We start from the raw sequence: 24595 nt of genomic DNA, 5'->3' as shown, positions 1-24595 counted from the left end.
CCCCTGCTTCCCTTACAGCTAAACAACACCCCCAAAAAAACAACGAAAAATTTTGAAAAATGATTTTTGTGATATAGTTGACGGTTGATATTTAATTGCTAATTTTTTGCTGTCATTAGCCGTAAAAAACAAATTTTTTGCTCCACCCCTAACCGAGAAACAATGGTTGATGTAGCTTAATATTATGTCACATCATCGATAGCCATATTCGCGAACCTAAAGAGCTAGAAAATCGTACGACGCGGCATATTTTTTTGGTAATTTATTGCTGTCGATCTGCATATGCAACATACCCCAAAACCACCCCTGCTTCCCTTACAGCTAAACAACACCCCCAAAAAACAACGAAAAATCTTGAAAAATGATTTTTGTGATATAGTTGACGGTTGATATTTAATTGCTAATTTTTTGCTGTCATTAGTCGTAAAAAACAAATTTTTTGCTCCACCCCTAACCGAGAACAATGGTTGATGTAGCTTAATATTATGTCACATCATCGATAGCCATATCTCGCGAACCTAAAGAGCTAGAAAATCGTACGACGCGGCATATTTTTTTGCTAATTTATTGCTGTCGATCTGCATATGCAACATACCCCAAAACCACCCCTGCTTCCCTTACAGCTAAACAACACCCCCAAAAAACAACGAAAAATCTTGAAAAATGATTTTTGTGATATAGTTGACGGTTGATATTTAATTGCTAATTTTTTGCTGTCATTAGCCGTAAAAAACAAATTTTTTGCTCCACCCCTAACCGAGAAACAATGGTTGATGTAGCTTAATATTATGTCACATCATCGATAGCCATATCTCGCGAACCTAAAGAGCTAGAATATCGTACGACGCGGCATATTTTTTTGCTAATTTATTGCTGTCGATCTGCATATGCAACATACCCCAAAATCACCCCTGCTACCCTTACATCTGAAGAGCACTTTTAATAAATAATTAAAAATCCTAAATTTTTGCCGTCTTAAATCGTTTGCATTTTTCGTTTCTGTAAACTTCGTTTTTCTTGGATCAAAATACGGCTGTGGACTTAATCTTATAAATCGATGAAGTATTAGTTTTTTTTTAATTCTTATTTATGACTATTTATATACTCAATCATACTAATGTACACTCAAAATGTCATTTAACCAAGAAAACTAAAATTTGGTAAACCCCCAATTTGTTGTGCTATGGAAGCTCACTCTTGTTTAGATAATACAGCCCAACAGCATTTTAATAAATTCATTTGGCTGCTGGAGATAAACGATTTTGTAATAATAAATCAAATTGAATGCATATAACTATTCTCTATTCAGGTGTTATATCCAACTTCAGTTGACTTATATTAAGCATTCATTTTTTATTATATATATCTACATTTTTTAAACATTATTTCATTGTTATAACAGAATAATCTATGCAACTGTAAAAATTTAGGTGGAAGAGCAGAAAAACATTTTCAGTGTCCTCTCTTAAGAAATTATAAAATATACAAATGAATATATACGAGTAATAGAATATTAAAACTTGAGATTATTATTTGATTTCATATCACTTATTTTGAAATTATAATTTACGTTCATCATATTGAATTGTGAAATAATAAATTTATCATATCAATTTATGACAGCAAAAAATTAGCAATTAAATATCAACCGTCAACTATATCACAAAAATCATTTTTCAAGATTTTTCGTTGTTTTTTGGGGGTGTTGTTTAGCTGTAAGGGAAGCAGGGGTGGTTTTGGGGTATGTTGCATATGCAGATCGACAGCAATAAATTAGCAAAAAAATATGCCGCGTCGTACGATTTTCTAGCTCTTTAGGTTCGCGAGATATGGCTATCGATGATGTGACATAATATTAAGCTACATCAACCATTGTTTCTCGGTTAGGGGTGGAGCAAAAAATTTGTTTTTTACGGCTAATGACAGCAAAAAATTAGCAATTAAATATCAACCGTCAACTATATCACAAAAATCATTTTTCAAGATTTTTCGTTGTTTTTTGGGGGTGTTGTTTAGCTGTAAGGAAAGCAGGGGTGGTTTTGGGGTATGTTGCATATGCAGATCGACAGCAATAAATTAGCAAAAAAATATGCCGCGTCGTACGATTTTCTAGCTCTTTAGGTTCGCGAGATATGGCTATCGATGATGTGACATAATATTAAGCTACATCAACCATTGTTTCTCGGTTAGGGGTGGAGCAAAAAATTTGTTTTTGTGGTAATAAATTAGCAAAAAATTAGCAAAAAAATATGAAACTATTCCAAATATGGACTTATGAAATGGATGATCTGGCTTAATAGACATAGAAAATGTAATAAAATAGGAGAATCCCACTATCTCATCCAATTAAATAATGGTGAAGAAAACCGAGCCGTCGTGAAAAACAAATATAAACTAAAAAACATAAAAAATTAAAAAATCCTATTTTTAATAAAATATATTATTTATTAGAAGAAGTAATAACGAAGGAGGCAGAAGAGATATGCGGCAATCTAACAATTATTGGGAAATTAAACAAAAGTGACAGGTGTTAAAACACAGGGGATAAGAAAGGCAGACCTAGAAAGGGGTGGATGGAAAAATTCCAGAAAATCGAGACTAAGAAAGAGAAAATAGTGCAACAGATGAAGGAAATGGCAGGAGACCGGAAGGCGCGGAAGAAATGGGTAAAAGATGGATAGGTGGCAGCAAAGTTCGACGCTCTTATTGGGCATAAGGACAACGAGAAGAAGAAGAAGAATCGGAAGTATTCTGTTAAAATCGTCGAAATAGTTCAAGTAACATATTTTTCGATGCGCCTTAGCAAGACGTATACAAATATATTATACTTCCCGTTTCATGCATGTCTGTCATTCTATCTGTCTCTCTGTAAATATAACTCTTCCGATATTAAAAAAGATATAATATTAAGTGAGTTGTCGAATAAGAGCTTATATAATCTGTAAATGGTATTAGAGATGAAAAATTCGACGTCGGACTTCCGGTTCCAGAGCACTGCTTTAAAGTCGCCAAATAGTACAAGCGATATATTACTAGGGACAACATCAGGGCTTTCGAAGGAAATCATTAATAGGGGAGTGCATATAGATTTTCACTTCGGAAAAAATCAAACAAGATAGAACTTTTTGTAATTTCATTAAGAAATGTTTAATAAACAACATATCAAAAAGTTCTACTCGAGAAGTGGGTGCTTCAGTTTTTATTAAACAAATGAACTACGTAGTTTGATGTTTTTTTTAATAACTCCGAAAATAGAAATTTTAGAAAAAAACTGACTTGACCATTGAAAAATTCAGAAAATTTTTCAAAAAAAACCTATATAAAGAATTTTCTAAAATTAAATCTGTATCTTCTATAATTTTTTATTTATAACGCTAAAGTCACCCTTCTCACAAACATTGGCGCACTGTAAACTAGCGTACGGCGAAGAGTTATTTTAATGTGATTCTCTAACTAATGGATCAAATGAAATTTTACAAATTGAACATGAAAGAAGAATAATTAAGCTATCTAATGGTTATAATAAATAGAAATAAAATGTATGGGCATAAGTACGGTGGGGGCAGAAAATGAGCCCTACATGAATTTTGTTTAAAAATGATTTAAAAATGTGTAACTAATACAATTTTTCTTATACAACCCTCAATTTTGCACAACTTATCTTTCAAGCATCTTACTAAGTGATGTTTCATTCAAAAAAAATCTCAAAAATTTAATTGAAATGATATGACGTCTCCAAAAATGGAATTTTTGAAATCTTCGTAGTTTTAAAGAATTACCACCACTTTAAGACGGTATTACTCAAGTTTGAACAGATCTATTACAATTTTATAAGTGCTTTTTTAAAGCTTAGGATGTAATCTTTAAAATTCACTAAATAATTTTACTTTAGAAATGAAATAGACTATTTATTTTTGAGAAAATTAAGAAAGATAACAAAAATTTAATACAAAAACCGAAAATTACCAGCTAAAAAATGTTTATACAAAGTGATCAAAACTTTTTTTTGTAAAACTTACCTAAAATACATTTAATAATAAGTTTCAACAATAATAAATGTTCAGCAAAAAAATTTTTTTAGCTCTTATACAGTATGTCTGCGTAACTTGGAACCTATTGATAACTTTTTTATTATCAGTTTTACGAAAAAAAAGTTATTCTTTATAAAATGCTCTGCATCGTATATTATCTAAGATGCAATAATCAAATATCAGATTTAATTAATTTTATACGAGGTATGTCAAAAAATATGAATTTCACTCAAGAGTAAAGTACCGTTACATTTCACAATATCGAAAATTGTTATTAAGAAAAGTTGTTTCGAATTAAAAAAATTGTTTTAGTGTTCAATTACATCCTTCTAATTAAAATATTGTGAATAATAAAGGCACTTAACTCCTAAGAAAAATTCATATTTTTTACATACCTCGTATAAAATTAAAAAAGTTTGATATCTGATGGTTGTATCTTAGATTTTAGATCAGGAAGAGCATTTTATGAAGAATAACTTTTTTTCGTAAAAGTGATAATAAAATAGTTATCATAATTGTAATAAAATGATGATGAGTATCCGTAATTTGAGAAAAAATTGAAATTTTTTTTTTCGATTAGAATGATGTAATTGTATATTTAAACATAGTTTTTAATTTCAAACAACTTTTCATAATTGCATTATTTGATATTCTGGAATATAAAGGTACTTTACTCTTTAACCAAATTCATATTTTTGACATAACTGGTATAAAATTGATAAAATTTGATATCTGATAGTTGAGTGTTAGATTTTCGACTATCCAGAGCATTTTATGAAGAATAACTTTTTTTCGTAAAATTGATAATAAAAAAGTTTTCCATGTGGTTCCTAGCTACGCAGACACAGAAGAATTTTCAAATTGCAATGCCATATTCGAATTCAGCATAATCAAAAACAAGATAGAAACGTATTTGATCAAAGTAAAATGATGAATTTAACGATATTTTTAAAATTATTTATACAAAACAATTGTTATTGTTTGAACAATTAATAAACAATTAGCGGCCGAATCTGCGAGTAGAACGTTTTACTTTAACATGTATATAAACTAACAAAAAAAGTTTTAGAAAAATATAAGCTTGTTTGAATGTTTCCGAAACAATGCATGATTTCGTTCTAATTGCACTCCCCTATAATAGGGATTATAATTTATAATTAAATTAACTCGTTGTAATCCATTGCTTAATTCGTAACAGTAGTACTACAACCATTCTTATTATTTTTGACAATATCAACACGCTATTACTTCTTTTGTCCATGGTCTCCACTCTGTAATAATTTTACTCCATACAAACGACATAGAGGGACATGGACAGACCTTGGACATACAAATGAAAGAGAGGGAGACCACAGGTGAGATAAGTAGATGACCTAAAACACCAAGCCTTCTCAAAATGGAAGCACATGGCTCAGGAGAGAGAAACATGGAAGAGCGAAGGGGAGGTCTAGGTCCAATATTGGATATTGCAAAGCTGATAGATAGATTACTTCTTTTATGTATATTTGAAAAATAAAATAACAAAATTAATGCTATGGGTTAATATTATTAAAATAATGTTCAACAATTGTTATTAATCTTTCCGTATACATTGTTTTTTCATTGTGTCCTAAATTAATAACGGACAAATTTTCTGATACCGAACTCATATCATCTAAGTTATCCAATGATGGAGCATCGTCTGGTTTAACAAAATTAAAATCCATGTAGCAACATGCATATGCAAATCCATATATAGCGTATTTTTTCCAATGATCCATTAGCAGAGAATATGGAAATATGGAATTGGCATCATTCCCCAATTCCGTAAAAAATCTTGTTAACTCTTCGTGATAGTATTTCAACAAAGCTGTGGATTCATTAATTTCTGGTTTAGATGCAACTGAATACAAAATGAATGATAAATCTATCACTGGAGAATGATATCTGACTAGTTGCCAATCTACAATAGCCATATCATGTGGATTTTCCTTGTTATTATCCTAAAATAAAACAGTGATATATAAAAATTATACTATATTACACTAGTATATTGTCTTTTTAGTTTTGCATATAGCAAAATATTGAATAAAGGTATTCAATATTTTTGAAAAATCTATCTAATGACACCAAACACGACCACCCCTTCTTCCCACGGGGGTAGGGTGGGGGGTTACTTTAAAATTTTAAATAGGAACCTTCATTTTTTTATTGCAGATTTGAATTCCTTACGTAAAAATAAGTAAGTTTTATATCCGAGATATTTTTCGAGTTATGGATGAGTGGCGCTATAATCGGAAAAAAACGATTTTTGGAAATGAAAAATTAAATTAAAAATTGAGTATCCCCACTAAAATGGAAAACTTAACTTTTTTTGGTTTTAAAACCTAATCTTCTCAACACAATAGGTTCCCATGCCGTTTTAGTAACTGCAAATTTAGTTACCAAGGCTCCCCTTATATAAGCAGCACTGTATCTAATTATTGATTTTGGAAAAAAACGTATTAGTGCAAATTAGAATATTATCCTACATAGACAATTTACTAGTTGATATAAATAGTAACTAATTGATAGGTCTGGATCCCGCGTATGAAAAAAAAGTAGATTAATAGCAAGCTGAAAATTTGTTAATAGCTTAAGGGTGTCTAGTTGGAAAAACTTTGATATATGGGAACACTGAAACAGGGGAAGTTTTAATTGTGGAAGAGGTTAAAAATTTGGAACGGTCAGACCACGAAAACGTCACATGTATTTTGTCCGACAGAACTTCCAATTGATTTGTTACCCTTTCATTAAGCTCTCATGCAAAAATCAGACTGCTATTTATCACCTGTCATAATTCCTGTCATTTGACATATTCTACGTGTTCCACTCATTATAATGCCGATTTGGTGATAAATAGCAGCCTGATTTTTGCATGAGAGTTTAATGAAAGGGTAACAAATCAATTGGAAGTTCTGTCGGACAAAATACATGTGACTTTTTCGTGGTCTGACCGTTCCAAATTTTTAACCTGTTCCACAATTAAAGCTTCCCCTGTTCCACTGTTCCCATATATCAAAGTTTATCCGATTAGACACCCTTAAGCTATTAACACATTTTCAGCTTGCTATTAATAAACTTTTTTTTCATACGCGGGATCTAGACCTATGATATGGGATTAGGAAAAGATAAAGAACGAGAAAAAAATGGTAAATACAATTATTCGAAATAACAAAATGTAAAAAATGATTTAACTTTTTAAAAGTCATGGAAGTATAATGACCTGTTGACGCTAAGTACCTATAGTCCATTCTTTGACGGTTTTTGCGGTAAATTTTAAAGAACCGCTTGGATTAACTTGAAATTTGGCATACATATAGATAATATGTCAAAGAAAAAAAGTGATATTGTGCCGATGTGTGCTTTTGCTCTGGGGGTGGGTACCACCCCTTCTCGGGGGTGGAAATATGTAACCTCAAAATAACCTCGGAAATAAATAGATATTTCAATTCTGAGTAAAAAATCTTATATACGACTTTTTCGGTAAATTGATATTTAGCAAGTTATTCACGATCGAAATTGATGATTTCCTACATGAAAAATGCATGTTTTTGAGTGGATTTTCAAAAATATCTCTAAAATTATGCATTTTTACGAAAAAGTCATTATAATCAAAAAGAAACCTATTAAATGAGTGAATAGAGTGGTGTTTTTTAAATTATTATAGCAATAACACAACCTAAGTTACAGCCTACTTAAAATTGTGGTTTTTTCGAATTAACCTTGAATCAAACATTTTATCATTAAATAACGCAAGAAATAGAGATTTTTAGAAAAAAATTATAGAGACATCTTTTAAATATTTTACTGATGTCTTTAAAAGGTGCTATTATAAAAGTGATTTGGATAAAAAATGGCTGAGTTATTACAAAAACAAAACGATTATGTCGTTGAAAAATCAAAAAAGTAATTACTTAAATTGGTGAATTTTCCACAAAAATAAAAATTAACATTATTCCATACACAATTAGGTTTATTTATAGCCTGACTACGCGTTCTGAGATTTTAACCAGTTTAAAGTGCTTAGGTTTGAAAAAAATTTCAATTTAGTATTAAATTATTTTTTGATATTTTATAAATGTTTTCCATTTTTCCAAAATTACTTGAAAACTAAAAGAAATCTGAAAAATATATATTAATACTAAAATGTAGTATTTTTTATACTAAAACTTATTCAGTTTTTTCATTGTCTCTATGGTAAACACTGAGTGAGATATTTATATTTTAAATTTGCACGTAAGTGTAAGAAGCAGTTTTCTAAACTCTTTGAATCGCATGCTTTAAAAATCAAAGACATCCAGAAAGTCCAGCTTCTGCATAATTTTAGCACTTACAATTCCTCACAAAATAAGCTTTGGAACAATGAAATATCTTGAAAATTACAGAAGTTATCGTTAAAAAACCACATTGAAACTTATGTCGAATACTTTTTAAGCGTTGATATAAGTATTTTATTTTTTTTTTTTCATGAAAAAGGCGCATCGTATGAAAAAAAGGGAAGATATATTTTCTGTCATAAATTAAATAAGTAACTCAAAAATACTTTTTAATTTGAAATACCTCAGTGGCGTACTATTTTTGTTTAAATCAGAGTAGTACCCGTAACCGCGCCAATGATGAATATACAATTCTTAATAGTAAGCCTGTCAATAAATGCGTAATAACTACCTCTTAAAACCCACCAAATTTCATTTGCATATCTCAACCGGTTTTAGAGCAATCAATAAATCTTCACTTTGTAAGAGAAATCTCAACGACCCGTATCTTGGAACTTCATTAGCTACGGCTACGACATTGGTTCTACTAAGTCTCCAAACTTCATACATACACAAATTTTTTCAGTTTTTCATAATCTATATTTCTGCTTGGAATATTTTTTCAATAAAATACTTACTTTTTGAGTTATTTGCGAAAAACCGTCTAACAACGTGGTTCTTTTGTTGAAAAATGAACATATTCACTCGCAAATAACTCGAAAAGTATTGACTTAGTGAAAAAACTTTATAGAACAAAAGTCGCTTAGAATTAGTCAGTTTACCCATTTTCGGACTTATTTTGGACCTATATTTTTTCACCGCCGATAAGGGGTGAAAGTCACCCCCAGGGCAAAAGTACATATCGGTACTATATGTCTTTTTTTCCTTAACTTATTAGCTATGTGAATGCCAAATTTCATGTCAACCCAAGCGGTTGTTTAAAATTCACAGGTTTTGCAATATTTTAACGTGAGTGAATGATCTAATAAATCTATTTGTAGGGGTAATTTATAAGGGTTGAAAATATTAAATACTTAATAAACTAAATTGCAAACATAAAATAAAGTTTAGATCACTACAAAATACGTTATTACTTAATTTAAAGTTACAAAATATTTTTAAACAAATTCTTATTTAGAGGGTAGTGTTTAAGGGTTAAGCGACGCCTTTATACATGGAAATCGCCAGCTGACAAAGACAACAAAATCGTCAGAAATCAAATTGACTACATCCTAATAAAGCACAGATATCGAAACTCAATTCAGGCAGTAAAGGCATATCCAGGAGCGGACGTATCTTCTGATCACAGTCTTCTTATTGCTAGGTTTCAACTTCAACTAAAAAAGACGCAAAAAAGCCGCAACAACAATAAACTTAACATACAGAAACTTAAGTCAGAAGAAACAAAAGAAAATTTGAAACATGAAATCAACACAAATCTAGATAGAAACCCAAGAAATAATTGCAACGTAGAACAACAGTGGCAATTCTTCAAAACCTCTATATTAGATCCAAGTAAGAAAGTACTTACAACAACCAAATGTAAGAAAGAAGAATGGATGACGGAGGAAATTCTAGAGTTGATGAATGAAAGAAGAAAAAACAAAACAATTAATAAGACTCGCTATAAACAGCTTCAAAACCAAATAAGAAGAAAAATTAGGGAGGCTAAAGAAACCTACTTCTCTGAAAAATGTAAAGAAATAGAAGAACTTCAAAACATATATGACAACTTCAACCTACATAAAAAAGTCAAAGAACTAGCCGGAATAGGAAATAGAAGAACCTCAAATATATTGCTCGACAAAAACGGAAATACTATAATAGAGACAGAACGAAAACTACGACGATGGAAAGAGTACATCGAGGAACTATTTCATGACCAGAGAGAAGCTAGTACATCCGTAGATAGCCAAACCGGAGATGTAGGCCCAGAGATATCCAAATCAGAGGTTAGTCAGGCAATAAACTCTATGAAAACCAATAAATCTGCTGGTCCAGATGAATTACCTAGCGAGCTGATAAAGTTGGTCAACGAGAAAAACCTGGACATAATAGTAGAACTGTTCAACGCTATCTATACTACGGGAATCATCCCTAGAGAAATGTTGACATCAGCATTTGTGTGTTTGCCAAAAAAAGTGAATGCCAAAGAATGCAGTGACTACCGAACCATAAGCTTAATGTCACATACCTTGAAAATTCTGCTGAAAATTATCCACGCCAGAGTACACTCTAAACTGGAGCTGGATATTAGTGACACTCAATATGGGTTCCGCAATGGAATGGGCACCAGAGAGGCATTATTCTCCTTCAACGTGCTGACACAGAGATGTTTGGATGTTAACCGTTCTCTTTACGTCTGTTTTATAGACTACAATAAAGCGTTTGATAAAATAAAACATGACCGACTCATGGAAATTCTAAAAACTAAAAACCTAGATGAAAGAGATTTAAGACTAATAACACATCTCTATTACAATCAGCGAGCAATAGTAAGAATTGAAACAGAAACATCTGAAGAAATGGAAATAAAAAGAGGAGTCAGGCAAGGCTGCATACTATCACCTCTATTATTTAACGCTTATTCTGAAGAGGTAATGCGAGAAACTCTGGAAGATGAAACAGTCGGCATAAGAGTAAATGGAGTCTTAGTTAACAACATCAGATATGCAGATGATACAGTAATAATAGCCGATAATTTACAAGACCTGCAAATACTCATGAGTAAAATAGTAAGGTGTAGTAGGGAGTACGGACTCTCTCTCAATATCAAAAAGACAAAGTTTATGAAAATTAGTAAAAACAACCATAATACTAACGAAATCTTGATAGTAGAGGGCCAGCAGATCGAAAGAGTAAAAAAGTACACTTACCTAGGGACACTTATAACCGAAAATAATGACTACACTGCAGAAATCAAAGTCAGAATCGAGAAAGCACGTTCTAATTTTATGAAAATGAAAAAGGTCCTATGTAGTAAAGATTTAACATTAGCTCTTAAAGTACGCCTAACAAAATGCTACGTATATAGTGTACTATACTATGGACTGGAATCATGGACGTTAAATGTAGAGACAATGAGACGACTTAACGCCTTTGAAATGTGGACGTATAGAAGAATTATGAGGGTTTCCTGGGTAGATAGAGTTACGAACAATGAAGTACTGAGAAGAATAGGTAAAGAGAAGGAAGTTGAACTGACAATTAAAGAAAGAAAACTACAGTACCTCGGACATGTGATGCGGGGCGAGAAGTATGGCATCCTGCGACTCATAATGCAGGGAAAGATAGATGGCAGAAGAAGCATCGGCAGAAGACGAATTTCATGGCTGAAGAACCTGAGAGAATGGTTTGGATGCAGCTCAAAACAACTATTTAGAGCTACTGCCTCAAAAATTAAAATAGCTATGATGATTGCCAACCTCCGTAGCGGAGATGGCACCTGAAGAAGAAGAAGAAGTTTAAGGGTTTAAAAATAGTTGTAAACTATAAAATACATTTCAATATGAGAAACAATCAAATTCCTATATTTAACATACTATTTAACGTACCTACACATAATTTAGATTTAGATAACGCTTATATCGGCCGTTTTTAATTTTTGGTAAAAAAGGGTAGTTTTCACCCCTTAAAAATAAAAAGCACATATTGTAGTCATATCACTTTTGAAGAGAAGGATAAGATGAGCTTATTTGCAAAATTTCTTCTAAATTGTAGCGGTTCTTTAGAATTTAGAGGTCTTGCAATATTTTACCGTTAACGAATGGACTACTATGCTAAATATAGTATGTAAATACAATTTTCTTATCAAAAAAGTTAAATAAATACCTGATATTTAAACATAAAGTTGTTATTATGGCAATCACAATGTACCATAACAGATAGCTCAGGGTTTTCTGTAACGATGATATCATGTATGATTTCATTTATTCCCTTTTCCATTAACTCATCAAATTTTCTAGACAAACCCAATCGTTTCGCTTCCCTTAAATCTTTTGAAACTTTTACCACACAAGCATTGAAAAAATCTGACGTGCCAAAGTCTGCATTTTTCTTGATTATAAGATCATTCTCTAATATTTTCAGAAACGACCCATTTTGTTGTTCTCTTAAAGAAAGGGATAGGGCATGAAGTTTGGCATAAGTTTTCATTAATAATTTAAGATGATTCATATTCATAGTTATATGTCGATCATGTAATACATAGCCCTGCTGATACAAATTGTCTAGAGCTATTATGTCTACATTTTCATCAGAGAAGATGCCATGACATTTTGGCACTGCTTTAAACGGCTCAGAAACATTTTGTTTATTTTGGTGATCAGTAAACACTTTCATAATATCCTTATAGAATAAAAGTTCGTTCTTATACATATTTCTAAACACTTCGAATTTTCGCATAGATGCTTTCGAAAATTTTATGGCCAAATGATGTTCTTGTAACTTTTTGTCAAAATCAGCTAATTTAATTTTTGCAAATACCATGTCTGATGCATATCCTTCAGTTTTATTAGTTTTTCTTCCTTGCAATTCGATCGAAAAATCTTCGTAACAGTCAGCTCTTAGTGCTTTTCGAATATAACTTACAATTTTGTTATTTTCCATATTAAAAATGTAACAAATATTGAATAAACTCAGCAAAATTGATCGGTTTTAACGAATCACTATAATTTTCAATACTAGATATACGTACATTATAGGTACTACTGTAACACGGTAATTCTTAATTTTTATTAATAATATTAATAAAAATATATTATGTACCTACTGATATTGAAACACAATTGATATCTATAAGTGAAAACATGTGCCACAGATCACAATCACAATATCACAGTAATCTTATTAACACTAAAAATTTCAATGCAAATGCAAATCAAGTTCTTATGACTTCGTCAACAGGTACGTGGTACGTTTGTTCTGGTCCTTTCCGAAACTCAGGCTATTACAATAAAGTTTTCTCGGTCACAACATATTTCATACAGGTGCATAATCTCGACCGTATCAAAAGATCGTATTTAACAGGACCGGAATGATATATAGTCCATTCACTCACGGTAAAATATTGCAAAACCTCCGGATTTTAAAGTACCGCTTGGATTGGCATGAAGTTTGGCATACAAATAGCTAACATTTTAGAAAAAAAAATGATATTGTGCCGATATGTGCTTTTGCCCTTAGGTGGAATTTCGCCCTTTCTAGGGGGTGAAAAAATGTACGTTTAAATATCTATGTATAATTCTAAAAAATGTCTGGAGTAATAAAAGTTACTTATTTTTACGTAATAATAGTCTCCCGTTTTATACCGCTGACGCGGTTTAGAGATTATAGCAGGGTAGTCTGCTATATACAGTATGTCCCTCTAAGTTGTATCCATATGGAAAACTTTTTTATTATTAATTTTACGGAAAAAAGTTATTCTTCATACAATGCTCTGCATGGTCCAAAACCTAAGATTTAACCATCAAATATCAATTTTTTTGAATATTATACGAGGTATGTCAAAAAGTTTGAATTTCACTCAAGAGTAAAGTAGCTTTATTTTTCACAATATTGAAAATTCCTATTATGAAAAGTTGTTTGGAATTAAAAACTATATTCTAGTATGCAATTACATCATTCTAATTGAAAAAATTTTTTTTTGAAAAATTTTGGATAACTAACATTATTTTCAGTTATTTCAATTCAGATAACTCTTTTATTATTAATTTTACGAAAAAAAGTGATTCTTAATAAAAAGTTCTGGATGGTCTAAAACCTAAAATACAACTATCTTATATCAAATTTTATCAATTTTATACGAGGTATGTCAAAAAAGATAAATTTAGATCAGAAGTAAAGTACCTTTATAGTTCAGAATATTTCAATTAAAAGCATGTAATTACATATTGAAACACAGTTTTTAATTCTAAATAACTTTTCATAATAAAAATTTTCGATATTGTGAAAAATAAACGTATTTTACTCTTGAGCGAAATTCATATTTTTTGACATACCTCGTATAAAATTTATAAAATTTGACATAAGATGGTTATATTTTAGGTTTTAGAGCAGACAGAACTTTTTATAAAGAATCACTTTTTTTCGTAAAATTAATAATAAAAGAGTTATCTGAATTGAAATAACTGAAAATAATGTTAGTTATCCAAAATTTTTCAAAAAAAAATTTTTTCAATTAGAATGATGTAATTGCATACTAGAATATAGTTTTTAATTCCAAACAACTTTTCATAATAGGAATTTTCAATATTGTGAAAAATAAAGCTACTTTACTCTTGAGTGAAATTCAAACTTTTTGACATACCTCGTATAATATTCAATAAATTTGATATTTGATGGTTAAATTTTAGGTTTTGGACCAAGCAGAGCTTTTTATGAAGAATAACTTTTTTTCGTAAAATTAATAATAAAAAAGTTTTTTATATGGATACAACTTATACAGGGACATACTGTATATAGGCCTTATGGTATATAAGGAAGCTAACAGCCAGGTGCCAGGTGCTACGCTTCAACCGCCTATTATTACCCCTGGTTTTACCCAAGGTACTCATTTTATTCAGGCTGAGTCGACCTGGGACCTATAGACATTTTAAAAATGTTTAGTTGTTCTTGCCGGCGCGGGAATTTGAACCCCGGTCTACTTATTTTTAAATTTTTACGTAAGGAATCCAAATCTGCGGTTCCTATTTAAGATTTTAAAGTAACTCCTCACTCCACCTCCTTGGGTGGTGTGTTTGATGTCATTCTATAGATTATTAAAAAATATTGCATTTTTCAGTTTTTTGACCTGATGTTCATTTCGCGAAATATTCCTATTTAAAATTTTAAAGTTACCACCCCCCCCCCACCCTTCTCCGTGGGGAGTCGTCTTTGATATCATTCCATAGATTGATTTTTGAAAAATATTCAACACGCATTTTTCAGTGTTTCGATCTGACGCTCATTTCGCGAAATATTCGCTTTTTCTTGTGAAACTTTGTGACTCGCCCATTTAGTTAGGCCCCGCTCAAATCTTTAGAGTTTTTAAATTTACACTATTCTACATGTACTTAACTTACCTTATGTTAATATGAGGATTCCGAGTTTTTCTAAGGATAGATTTTTTTCGGACCCTCCTTAACGAACTTCCCTATTATGTATTAACAGTCCATATATATTTTATATTAACTATATTACTATTATTAACTATATATTATGTATTAACTTCCATGTATTAACAGTCCATATATGGCAGGGGTACATTTACAGGGTACAAGGTTTCTCCCTGTGTGACTTTCTGACGCGCTCGAGTAACTGCAAAAAACCTCGCTTGGGCTCCCCTACGATAAAACTCGTTCTTATCATTCCAGTAGACCATACTTATGCACTAAGAAGAATATTGAAGATACGCAAAACTAGATATTAATCAAAAATAAATAACCATTTTCAATTTCGTTGCAACACGAAACTACAGCCGCATCATTATTCCAGTTCAATCAGAGAGTGCAGCAAGGACCGTTACCGGTTTCGAAACTTATTAGTCTCTCATCAGGAGGCACATATGCTGCTCTCTCTGACCCAACCCAGCAAACAGACTTGAGCCCAGTTACGTGATGATTACGTTAAATTTACGGCAAATTTCAACGAATACGTAACTCGATGCTTTATGACGGGTAAAAAACGTATTTCAGTGCCAAATCATTCACCTATATATTAGTGCTTCCTTTATACATATGTTTGTTATTAGAATAATATAAAATCATAATGACGAATACAGTGCACGTTTTTTTCATAATAGTTGTGAATGTCGGTTACATCGCAAATGTACATTTATTTCACGTAATAATCACGAAACAGAAATATCTTCCTTTGGTTAAATTTTGAGAAATATTTTGGCTTGGTTAAATACGTATCTCTTGAATTTTACTCACTGTATTTTATGGACGTCGAAAAATTAGATATATTTCACGTAAAAGTAATGAAAATAATACCAATATTTAAACAAAAAGTTTATGATTTCGCTTTTAAGAGGAAACAGTAGCGATCAACAGGTAGCAAAAACGCGTTCCAAGATTGTGGCTGTAATTTTGAATATTTTTTCGAGATATTTGGCAAACGTATTCGTAATATAATAAAGAATGGCGGTCTTTGAGACACATCCCAATTTGAAAAATATTTTAATATGTGGAAATTACTCTGTAATTAAATACAATATTAAAAAAACGAGCCTGTACCGCCATTAAGAAGAACAAAAAAATACACTTTTTTATCCGATGCCTAGATTTTGTGCATTTTGGAACTACTAAATTTTTTTATTTCATTAGTAGTTCCAAAATGACACAAGATCTAGGCATCGGATAAAAAAGTTTATTTGAAGAAAGTGTATTTTTTTGTTCTTCTTAATGGCGGTACAGGCTCGTTTTTTAATATTGTATTTAATTACAGAGTAATTTTCACATATTAATATATTTTTCAAATTGGGCTCTGTACCGCCATTCTTTATTATATTACGAATACCTGTGCCAAATATCTCGAAAAAATATTCAAAATTACAGCCGCAATCTTGGAACGCGTTTTGGCTACCTGTTGATCGCTACTGTATCACCTTAAGATCATTTAGCATAACTATTTCAATCCAACCTTGATTTAAAGCTATTTTTACTATTTTTTTCTTTAAAAATATCACAGGAGCTAAAATGATGTTGAGTCTAATTTTCAAATCGCGCGCGGTGATGACGTACTGCCAAGCCTTTCTCCACCTTTAAATACCATCTCGTGACTAACATAGTTGGTTTGAAAACTAAATTAATCGATTTATCAAATAACACGTTTCGATAGGATTATTTTTTTTATATTATTCTTCGATAGCATTGAAATAGATTTTTAGTAAGACCAATTAGTTAATAGTAGAAGAAATTTAAAAACAAAAAGAAAATATGTAATACTAATTTAAAGTAAGTAGAATAGTTTAACTTTAATTTAAAAATAATTGATTTTTATAATCGATGATCATCATAACCTCTAAAATCACGTGCTAAAATCAGCTATCACGCTATCAGCTTCTCGCAGTTCTCACAACAAAAAGTGAAACGTGAAGTGCTTTCTTTCCCTTGTTTTATTTTAGGCGGGTTTATTTATAATAAAGTGTTTCGTATTAATGTTTACCTCACTGCCCGAGGGTTGAAGTGCAATTAGAAAAAACAAGAAGTGTCCTCCTCGAAATAAAAATTGACCTGTGTTGTGTTTGCATATTTTTTAACGTGTCTTTAGGTCGGTACCATTTTTGGTGCATTATCTTGTATAATAATTATACAAGATAAATGTTTTTAAAGTCTCTAAATTCTTCTAAATAAATACATTGTTAATACTTTATATTATGCTTGTTTTATTTATATCATATTATATGATGATAATAATTACGTGAATCATAAGTTAACTAAGGTCGAATTATTTACGTGAACCGAGGACGTATCTTTCACGTGAAAACTAATATATACGTTCCCTAAAAGATACGTTAATCAACACGTGTTTGAAACGTGAATTTCCCGAAACATTTTATTGCTATTTAAGGTAAATAACACGTCTATATTGAAGACGAGTTATTCACGTAATTTAAAGACGTATTTTCAATGTGACATTCCAACGAAATTTTCACGTGAAATTCACGTAAGCCATTTACGTATATTGGTGACAAATGTACCCAAAATTCACGTGTTTAACACGTCGGTCTGTTTGCTGGGAACTAGGACAAACCCCGGCGTGCAGTCACGGATTGCAATGAACGAAGTGGCAGGGATGCCCTTGCTGCAACTGCTAGCAAAAAACTAAGTTTTCAATCTAATAGCACATAAAACAACATCCAAAAATGTTATTCTACATCCTATATATATATATAATCGGTTCATAACGTTCTACGACGTCTTCCGATTCCCAATCGCCATTGCTCTCGATCGTAGCACATGTCTTCGTTCAAGCCTCTTTCTCTGATTTCCCTATGGATTCCTTCTATCCAGCTTTTCCTAGGTCTTCCTCTTTTCCGCCGTCCTTTTGGTGCCCATCGTAGCACTTGCTTGGGTAATCTGTCTTCTTCCATACGTTGTACGTGGCCAAACCATCTTAGTTGCTTTGTTTTTATATCGTCCATTATTGTATGCTTTACATCCATTATCTCCAATATTCTTGTATTTCTGATTTTTTGTATTCTTGATATACCAGCAGATCTTCTCCAGAAGTCCATTTCAGTTGTTCTGAGCATATTTTCGGATTTTTCTTTAAGTGGCCAAACTTTGCTGCTGTATGTTATAATGCTCTTAACAATGCTGTTATAGATGTTACGTTTATTTTCTTTGGAGATACTTTGGTCCCATAGGATTTTGTTCAATAATGCGATAGCTTTCCTTCCTTGTGTGCACCTTTCTTGGATATTCTTGTCCAACGTTCCATCTTGTGTAATTTTAAGACCCAAGTATTTATATTCCTGACAGTGATTAATAGTTATTTCATTTTCCAACGCTAGATCCTGCTGTATACCTCCAACGCACATATATTCCGTTTTCTTGGTATTCACTTCTAAACCCCAGTTCCGGTACTCTTCTATGATTTTTCGGGTCATATATTCAATATCGTGATAATCCTGGGCCATAAGAATCTGATCATCCGCAAAACATAGAGTATATAGCATGTTATCATCATTTAGCGGTATACCCATATTCTTACATTTCCTTTTCCAGGATTTCAAAACTTGCTCTAAATATATTTTAAATAGTGTCGGCGATAGACAGCAGCCCTGTTTAATACCCTTATTCACTTCAAATCCTGACGAGATTTCCTTGCCTAGCTTAACTTTTGCTATAGTATGTTGGTATAGATTTTTTACAGCTTTAATGAGGTTCAGACTGATGTTAGTTTTTTCGAGGGCTTCCCAAAGTTTACTTTGTGGTACAGTATCGTATGCTTTTTTTAAGTCTATGTACACTAAATGCAGTTCTTGATTGTAGGCTATTTGTTTGTCTATTAACTGTGTTACACAATATAGGTGGTCAGTGGTGGATCTGCCAGCGCGGAAACCGGCTTGCTCTTCTGCCTCTAAGTCCTTGTATTCTTCTTCTATTTTATTTTTGATAATTTTTCCGTAAACTCTGCTGATGTGCTTGTGACAGATATTCCCCGGTAATTATCGCATATATTTTTACTGCCTTTCTTGTGTATTGTAGAAATTACAGACAATTGCCATTCTTTTGGTATGACTTCGCCATTCATACATCTATTAAATAGATCTCTTAGGTATTCATACAGGGTGTTGCTACCGTATTTGAGCAGTTCTGGTGCTATGTCGCCAGGCCCTGACGCCTTTCTATTTTTTAGGGATTTGCATGCATTTCGTACTTCTTCCAGTCTTAACCGAATCGGTGAGCCACTGACAATTACATTGAAACTTTCGTGATCTTCGTTTTTAATAAAATCTTCTCTATTTTCTACTAGTAACTGCTTGAAATAGCCGTCCCACTTTTCCAGAGTAATCGGTGTTATTATATCCCTTTTGGTATCTGTTCTCAACGTTTTAAGGAATTTCCAGCTCTCTGTGTTTCTTGTCCCCCCTATATAGGCGTTAAGTTGATTGCATTTTTTTGTCCACGTTTCGTTTTTCTTCTGTGTGATTTTTTTCCGCACTCTTGCTTGTGCTTTTTTGTATAAAACCTTATAGGAATCTTTCTGTGTACTCATATATTTCCGGTACTTTTCTCTCTTATCGTCTATTTCGGTGGCTATTTCTAAGTCCCACCAGTATGGTTTATTTCTTATGTTGTCTTTGTACTCCCCCAATGCCTCATATGCAGCTTCATGTATACATTGTGTTATATGTGTATGAATATGTTCCGTATTTATAAATGTATATTGTCCTTTCAGTTTCTCGTCCAGTCGCTTTTCGTATAACGTTCTTATGCTTGTTTGTTGTAAGCTTTCTAGGTTGTATTTCTTTTTTGGTTCCAATTTGTTTCCTCCTTGTTCTCGTGGATTTAGATTTTTTTGAGATTTCATTCCGGGGAACAGTACTTCCGCTTTTAGAAGATGATGGTCACTGCCGCATGTTGCTCCTCTATAAACCCTTACATCGTTAATTTTCATTCGACTCCGTTGTTTTATCAAAAGATAATCAATTATACTTTTCTGGTTCATAGTAGGTTGGATCCGAGTATATTTATGAATGCATCTATGCTGGAAGAAGCCGTTCATAATTCTTAAATTGTTCTGTTTACAGATGTTCATTATTCTTGTTCCATTATTGTTGAGTACTTCCACGCCGTATCTGCCTACTACGTCATCCTGTTTTTTATTGCCTGTTCTGCCATTTAGGTCTCCTAATAATATAATTTCTCTGGCATTTCCTATTTTGACGATTTCATCGTTGAGCTGTTCATAGAACTCATCTTTGTTAGCTACCAGTGCGTCCTCGTTTACACCATATACTCCCAAAATAGTTATCCTATAGCCATATATGTTCATGTTGACCTTTATCATTCTTTCATTTATTCCTTCCCACGATGTTATGTGATTTCTTAATGTTCTGCGTATGAAGATCGATATTCCTTGTTGAGCTCTTATGTGTTTTGGAACTCCACTATAAAAATGATCATAGTAGCCCAATTTCTGTGATCCTTGGCCTTTCCTCTTAGTTTCTGTCACTACTGCGATGCCCATTTTCATGTATTTTAGCTCTAATATAACTTCATCCATTTTATTTGAGAGGCTTTGAACGTTCCACGTTCCAAAATTCATAGTCCTTTTTCGTCGCTTTTTTCGTTGCCGAGTGATCTGTCCATTCATCCGAGTCTGATTATTGGGTCGTTTAACATTTGCTTGTTTTTACAAGTATCGAGGAGTTAGTCCGATGCCTTAACCCCCAACTTGGAGGATCAGGGTTTGATTTCAGAGTTCCTTCTCTTAGAGAGGTTGCTTTCTCCACAGCTAAGGAGTCCTCTCTACCCCACTTCAGTCATTTTTTTACAAGTACCGAGGAGTTAGCCCGATGCCTTAACCCCCCCTTGGAGGACCAGGGTTTGATTTCAGAGTTCCTTCTCTTAGAGAGGTTGCTTTCACCACAGCTAAGGAGCCCCCTCTACCCCTGTATTCTACATCCTACCAGACTGAAAACAATGGGAACTTTCTCTGGTAACACCTCCTAGGCTTCTACAATTTGCAAGTCATAACGGATACTGAGACTAAGGAAGATGAGGGAATTTTACAATTTATAATTCACGTCCCATCTGCTCAGCGCGGTAAAGTTCCAACGAGAATGGTTCCCTTTGTACTCCAATCAGAGTAAACATGTAAATCAAAAATTAATAACCATTTTCAATTTCGTTGCAACACGAAACTACAGCCGCATTATTATTCCAGTTCAATCAGAGAGTGCAGCAAGCACCTCTACCGGTTTCGAAACTTAGGACTTCTACTTTACCCAACTAGGACAAATGAACTGGAATAATGATGCGGCTGTAGTTTCGTTTTGCAACGAAATTGAAAATGGTTATTCATTTTTGATTTACATGTTTACTCTGATTGGAGTACGAAGGGAACCATTCTCGTTGGAACTTTAACGCACTGAGCAGATGGGACGTCAATTATAAATTATAAAATTCCCTTATCTTAGTCTCAGCATCCGTTATGGCTTGCAAATTGTAGAAGCCTCGGAGGTGTAACCGGAGAAGGTTCCCATTGTTTTCAGTCTGGTGGGATGTAGAGTAACATTTTTGGATGTTGTTTTAGGTGCTATTAGATTGAAAACTTAGTTTTTTTTTCTTTTTTTTTACTAGATATTAACTTATATGCCATGTAAATAAATTATTGTAATCATTTTTATAAAATAAAACAGTCACAAATATATTTTTTTTAATTATCACCATTACAAATAAATACAATTGTTTTTTAGTTTTTTAATATCTAAATGTATTAACAAGAGATATTAACATAATTACTAACTTATAATTACTAACAAAATGTTCAGAATGCTGTTATAGTTATTTAGGTAAGGATAATAACGCTTGAGGTCAATGGTGTGTGTGTATATAGGGTGAGGCAGATAAAGGGCCTATTAGAAATATCTCGAGAACTAAAGACAACAGAATCATGAAAATTGGAATGAAGGGGTTTTGAAGAGTGATCTATTTAATGAAAATATTTTCATCTATTTTCTACTTCAGGTTATACCGGAAGTTGCTTATAACTTCGTTTTTTTTTTTAAATGGGACACCCTGTATATTTTTACATTTTTGGATTCTACTCGATGTCTCCTTTCTTAATATATCAAGTTTTATATTATTATAAAGGGTAGTTTAAAAGATAATTACGTATTTTTATTAATTTCGTAGCAACTTTCACACCCTGTAGAATTATAGTACTTTGACATCAAAAACTCGATCTACATTCAGATGATTTCTAATATAGTCTACTATTGTTAAACACTATTAGTATAGCTATATATTGAATTTTAGTATACAGGGTTGGTCAAAACACGGAATGAATATTTTCTGAGTTTTCTTAAATGGAACACCCTATATTTTAGTATTGTAATGAAATTATATTTTATGGTACTTTTTTATTTTATAAGCATTCCCTATACCTAACTGCTTTAATTTGTGAGTTATTGGTGATTCAAGCCAAACATTAATTGCAACAAAAAATACGTGAAATTTTATTAGGTTGGCCTTGAAAATATTCAGTCACAAATAATTTTTCGGAAATAGGGCTTTTCATCGATTGTAATTTGTTTCGAGCTTCTGTCATGTGTCACATAATATTAATATATCTACGTCATACGTCTTTGGTTTGTATCAATACCAATAGCCTTTGTAGCAATACCAATAACGTATGACGTAGATATATTAATATTATGTGACACATGACAGAAGCTCGAAACAAATGACTGTGAATAAAAAGCCCTATAAATACATATTAATCTAGACTGATCGTTAAAATTCCAATAATGGTTGAGCTATCAAAATACTTACGTAGTTAAGATTGTTGGTGCGATTAACAATTAACACAAATTAAAGCAGTTAGGTATAGGGAATGCTTAAGAAATAAAAAAAGTAACATAAATATCATTTCATTACAATACTAAAATACAGGGTGTTCCATTTAAAAAAACTCAGAAAATACTCATTCCGAGTTTCGATCAACCCTGTATACTAAAATTCAACAATTACTACTATAATAAAAGTATATTACGACTATATTAAAAATCATTTGAACATAAATAAAGTTCTTGATGCCAAACTACTCCAATTCTACAGGGTGTGAAAGTTGCTACGAAATTAATAAAAAAAACCTAATTATCTTTTAAACTACCCTGTATAACAATACAAAACCTCATATTTTAAGAAATAAGACTTCGACTAGAATCCAAAAATGTAAAAATATACAGGGTACATTAAATATATACAGTCCCATTTAAAAAAACGAAGTTATAAGCAACTTCCGGTATAACCGGAAGTAGCAAATAGATGAAAATATTTTCATTAAATAGATCACTCTTCAAAACCCCTTCATGCCAATTTTTATGAGTCTGTCGCCTTTAGTTCTCGAGATATTTCTAATAGGCCCTTTATCTGCCTCACCCTGTATACGTTGACCGAAAGCGTTATTATCCATAATACCCGTAGTGCCTTCAAAGTTTAATGTCCCACTAAATATTCTTAAATATGCAAAAAATTTTAAAGAATTTTGAATTAATTACTTTTCAAATAAGTACATTTACCAGCAATAGGTCTTTTCATTCAGTCATTTGTTTCGAGCTTCTGTCATATGTCGTATAATCCGTGTATATTAATATTATACATATGACAGAAGCTCGAAACAAATGAAAATCGATGAAAAGCCACATGGTCGTAACGTAATAATTGTTGGTAACCATAGTTTTACTTATTTTGTTATTTGTCAACTTTACAGTATTTAACTAATATAATAGCTTCAGAATAGTATTTAACTAGATATTTAAATTTAATAGGCCCTAAAATAGGTCCTTTAAAAGGTGTTATTTTTAAAAAATAACGCCCTAGGGAAATATATCATATATTTAACTGACTTTGAAATCATATCATTATTTATCAAATAATATACCAGTCGGACATTAAATATGTATAATGTAGGTACCCATGTAACCAGTGTAATGATGAAGTTAGCGTCAAATTGAAAGTAAACACAAAAACGGATTCTCTACTATGTCCTCTTTATAAAAATGAAGCTGATGCTCAATGTCAAAATGTCATGAATAGAGTCATTGACTGCGTTCACCAGATGCAAACA

At 31.9% G+C, this 24595-nt stretch overlaps 1 protein-coding gene across 3 annotated transcripts in view; it reads right to left on the bottom strand.

Annotated features, from left to right (window-relative positions):
• LOC114349347 (uncharacterized) overlaps positions 1 to 24595 on the bottom strand; it is a 94926-nt gene that overhangs the window by 18319 nt on the left and 52012 nt on the right. The window contains exons 1-2 of one of the 3 annotated variants that reach the window (XM_028299689.2): positions 12140 to 13065; positions 5514 to 6013 (exon numbers count right to left, since the gene is read on the bottom strand). The exons of 1 other annotated variant lie outside the window; for it this stretch is intronic. In XM_028299689.2, the coding sequence (XP_028155490.2) occupies positions 5564 to 6013; positions 12140 to 12916 (1227 nt within the window). In that variant the 5' untranslated portion in view covers positions 12917 to 13065 and the 3' untranslated portion in view covers positions 5514 to 5563. Of the gene's footprint in view, positions 1 to 5513; positions 6014 to 12139; positions 13066 to 24595 lie in introns of those variants that run through there. One more of the 3 variants, XM_050648102.1, reaches the window with a different exon arrangement.

The sequence above is a fragment of the Diabrotica virgifera genome, chromosome 4 (genome assembly GCF_917563875.1).
Source record: "Diabrotica virgifera virgifera chromosome 4, PGI_DIABVI_V3a".
In the NCBI taxonomy this organism is placed as follows: domain Eukaryota; kingdom Metazoa; phylum Arthropoda; class Insecta; order Coleoptera; family Chrysomelidae; genus Diabrotica; species Diabrotica virgifera.
The sequence above is the reverse complement of the archived record's forward strand: the minus strand, read 5'-3'. Positions and strand labels throughout refer to the sequence as shown.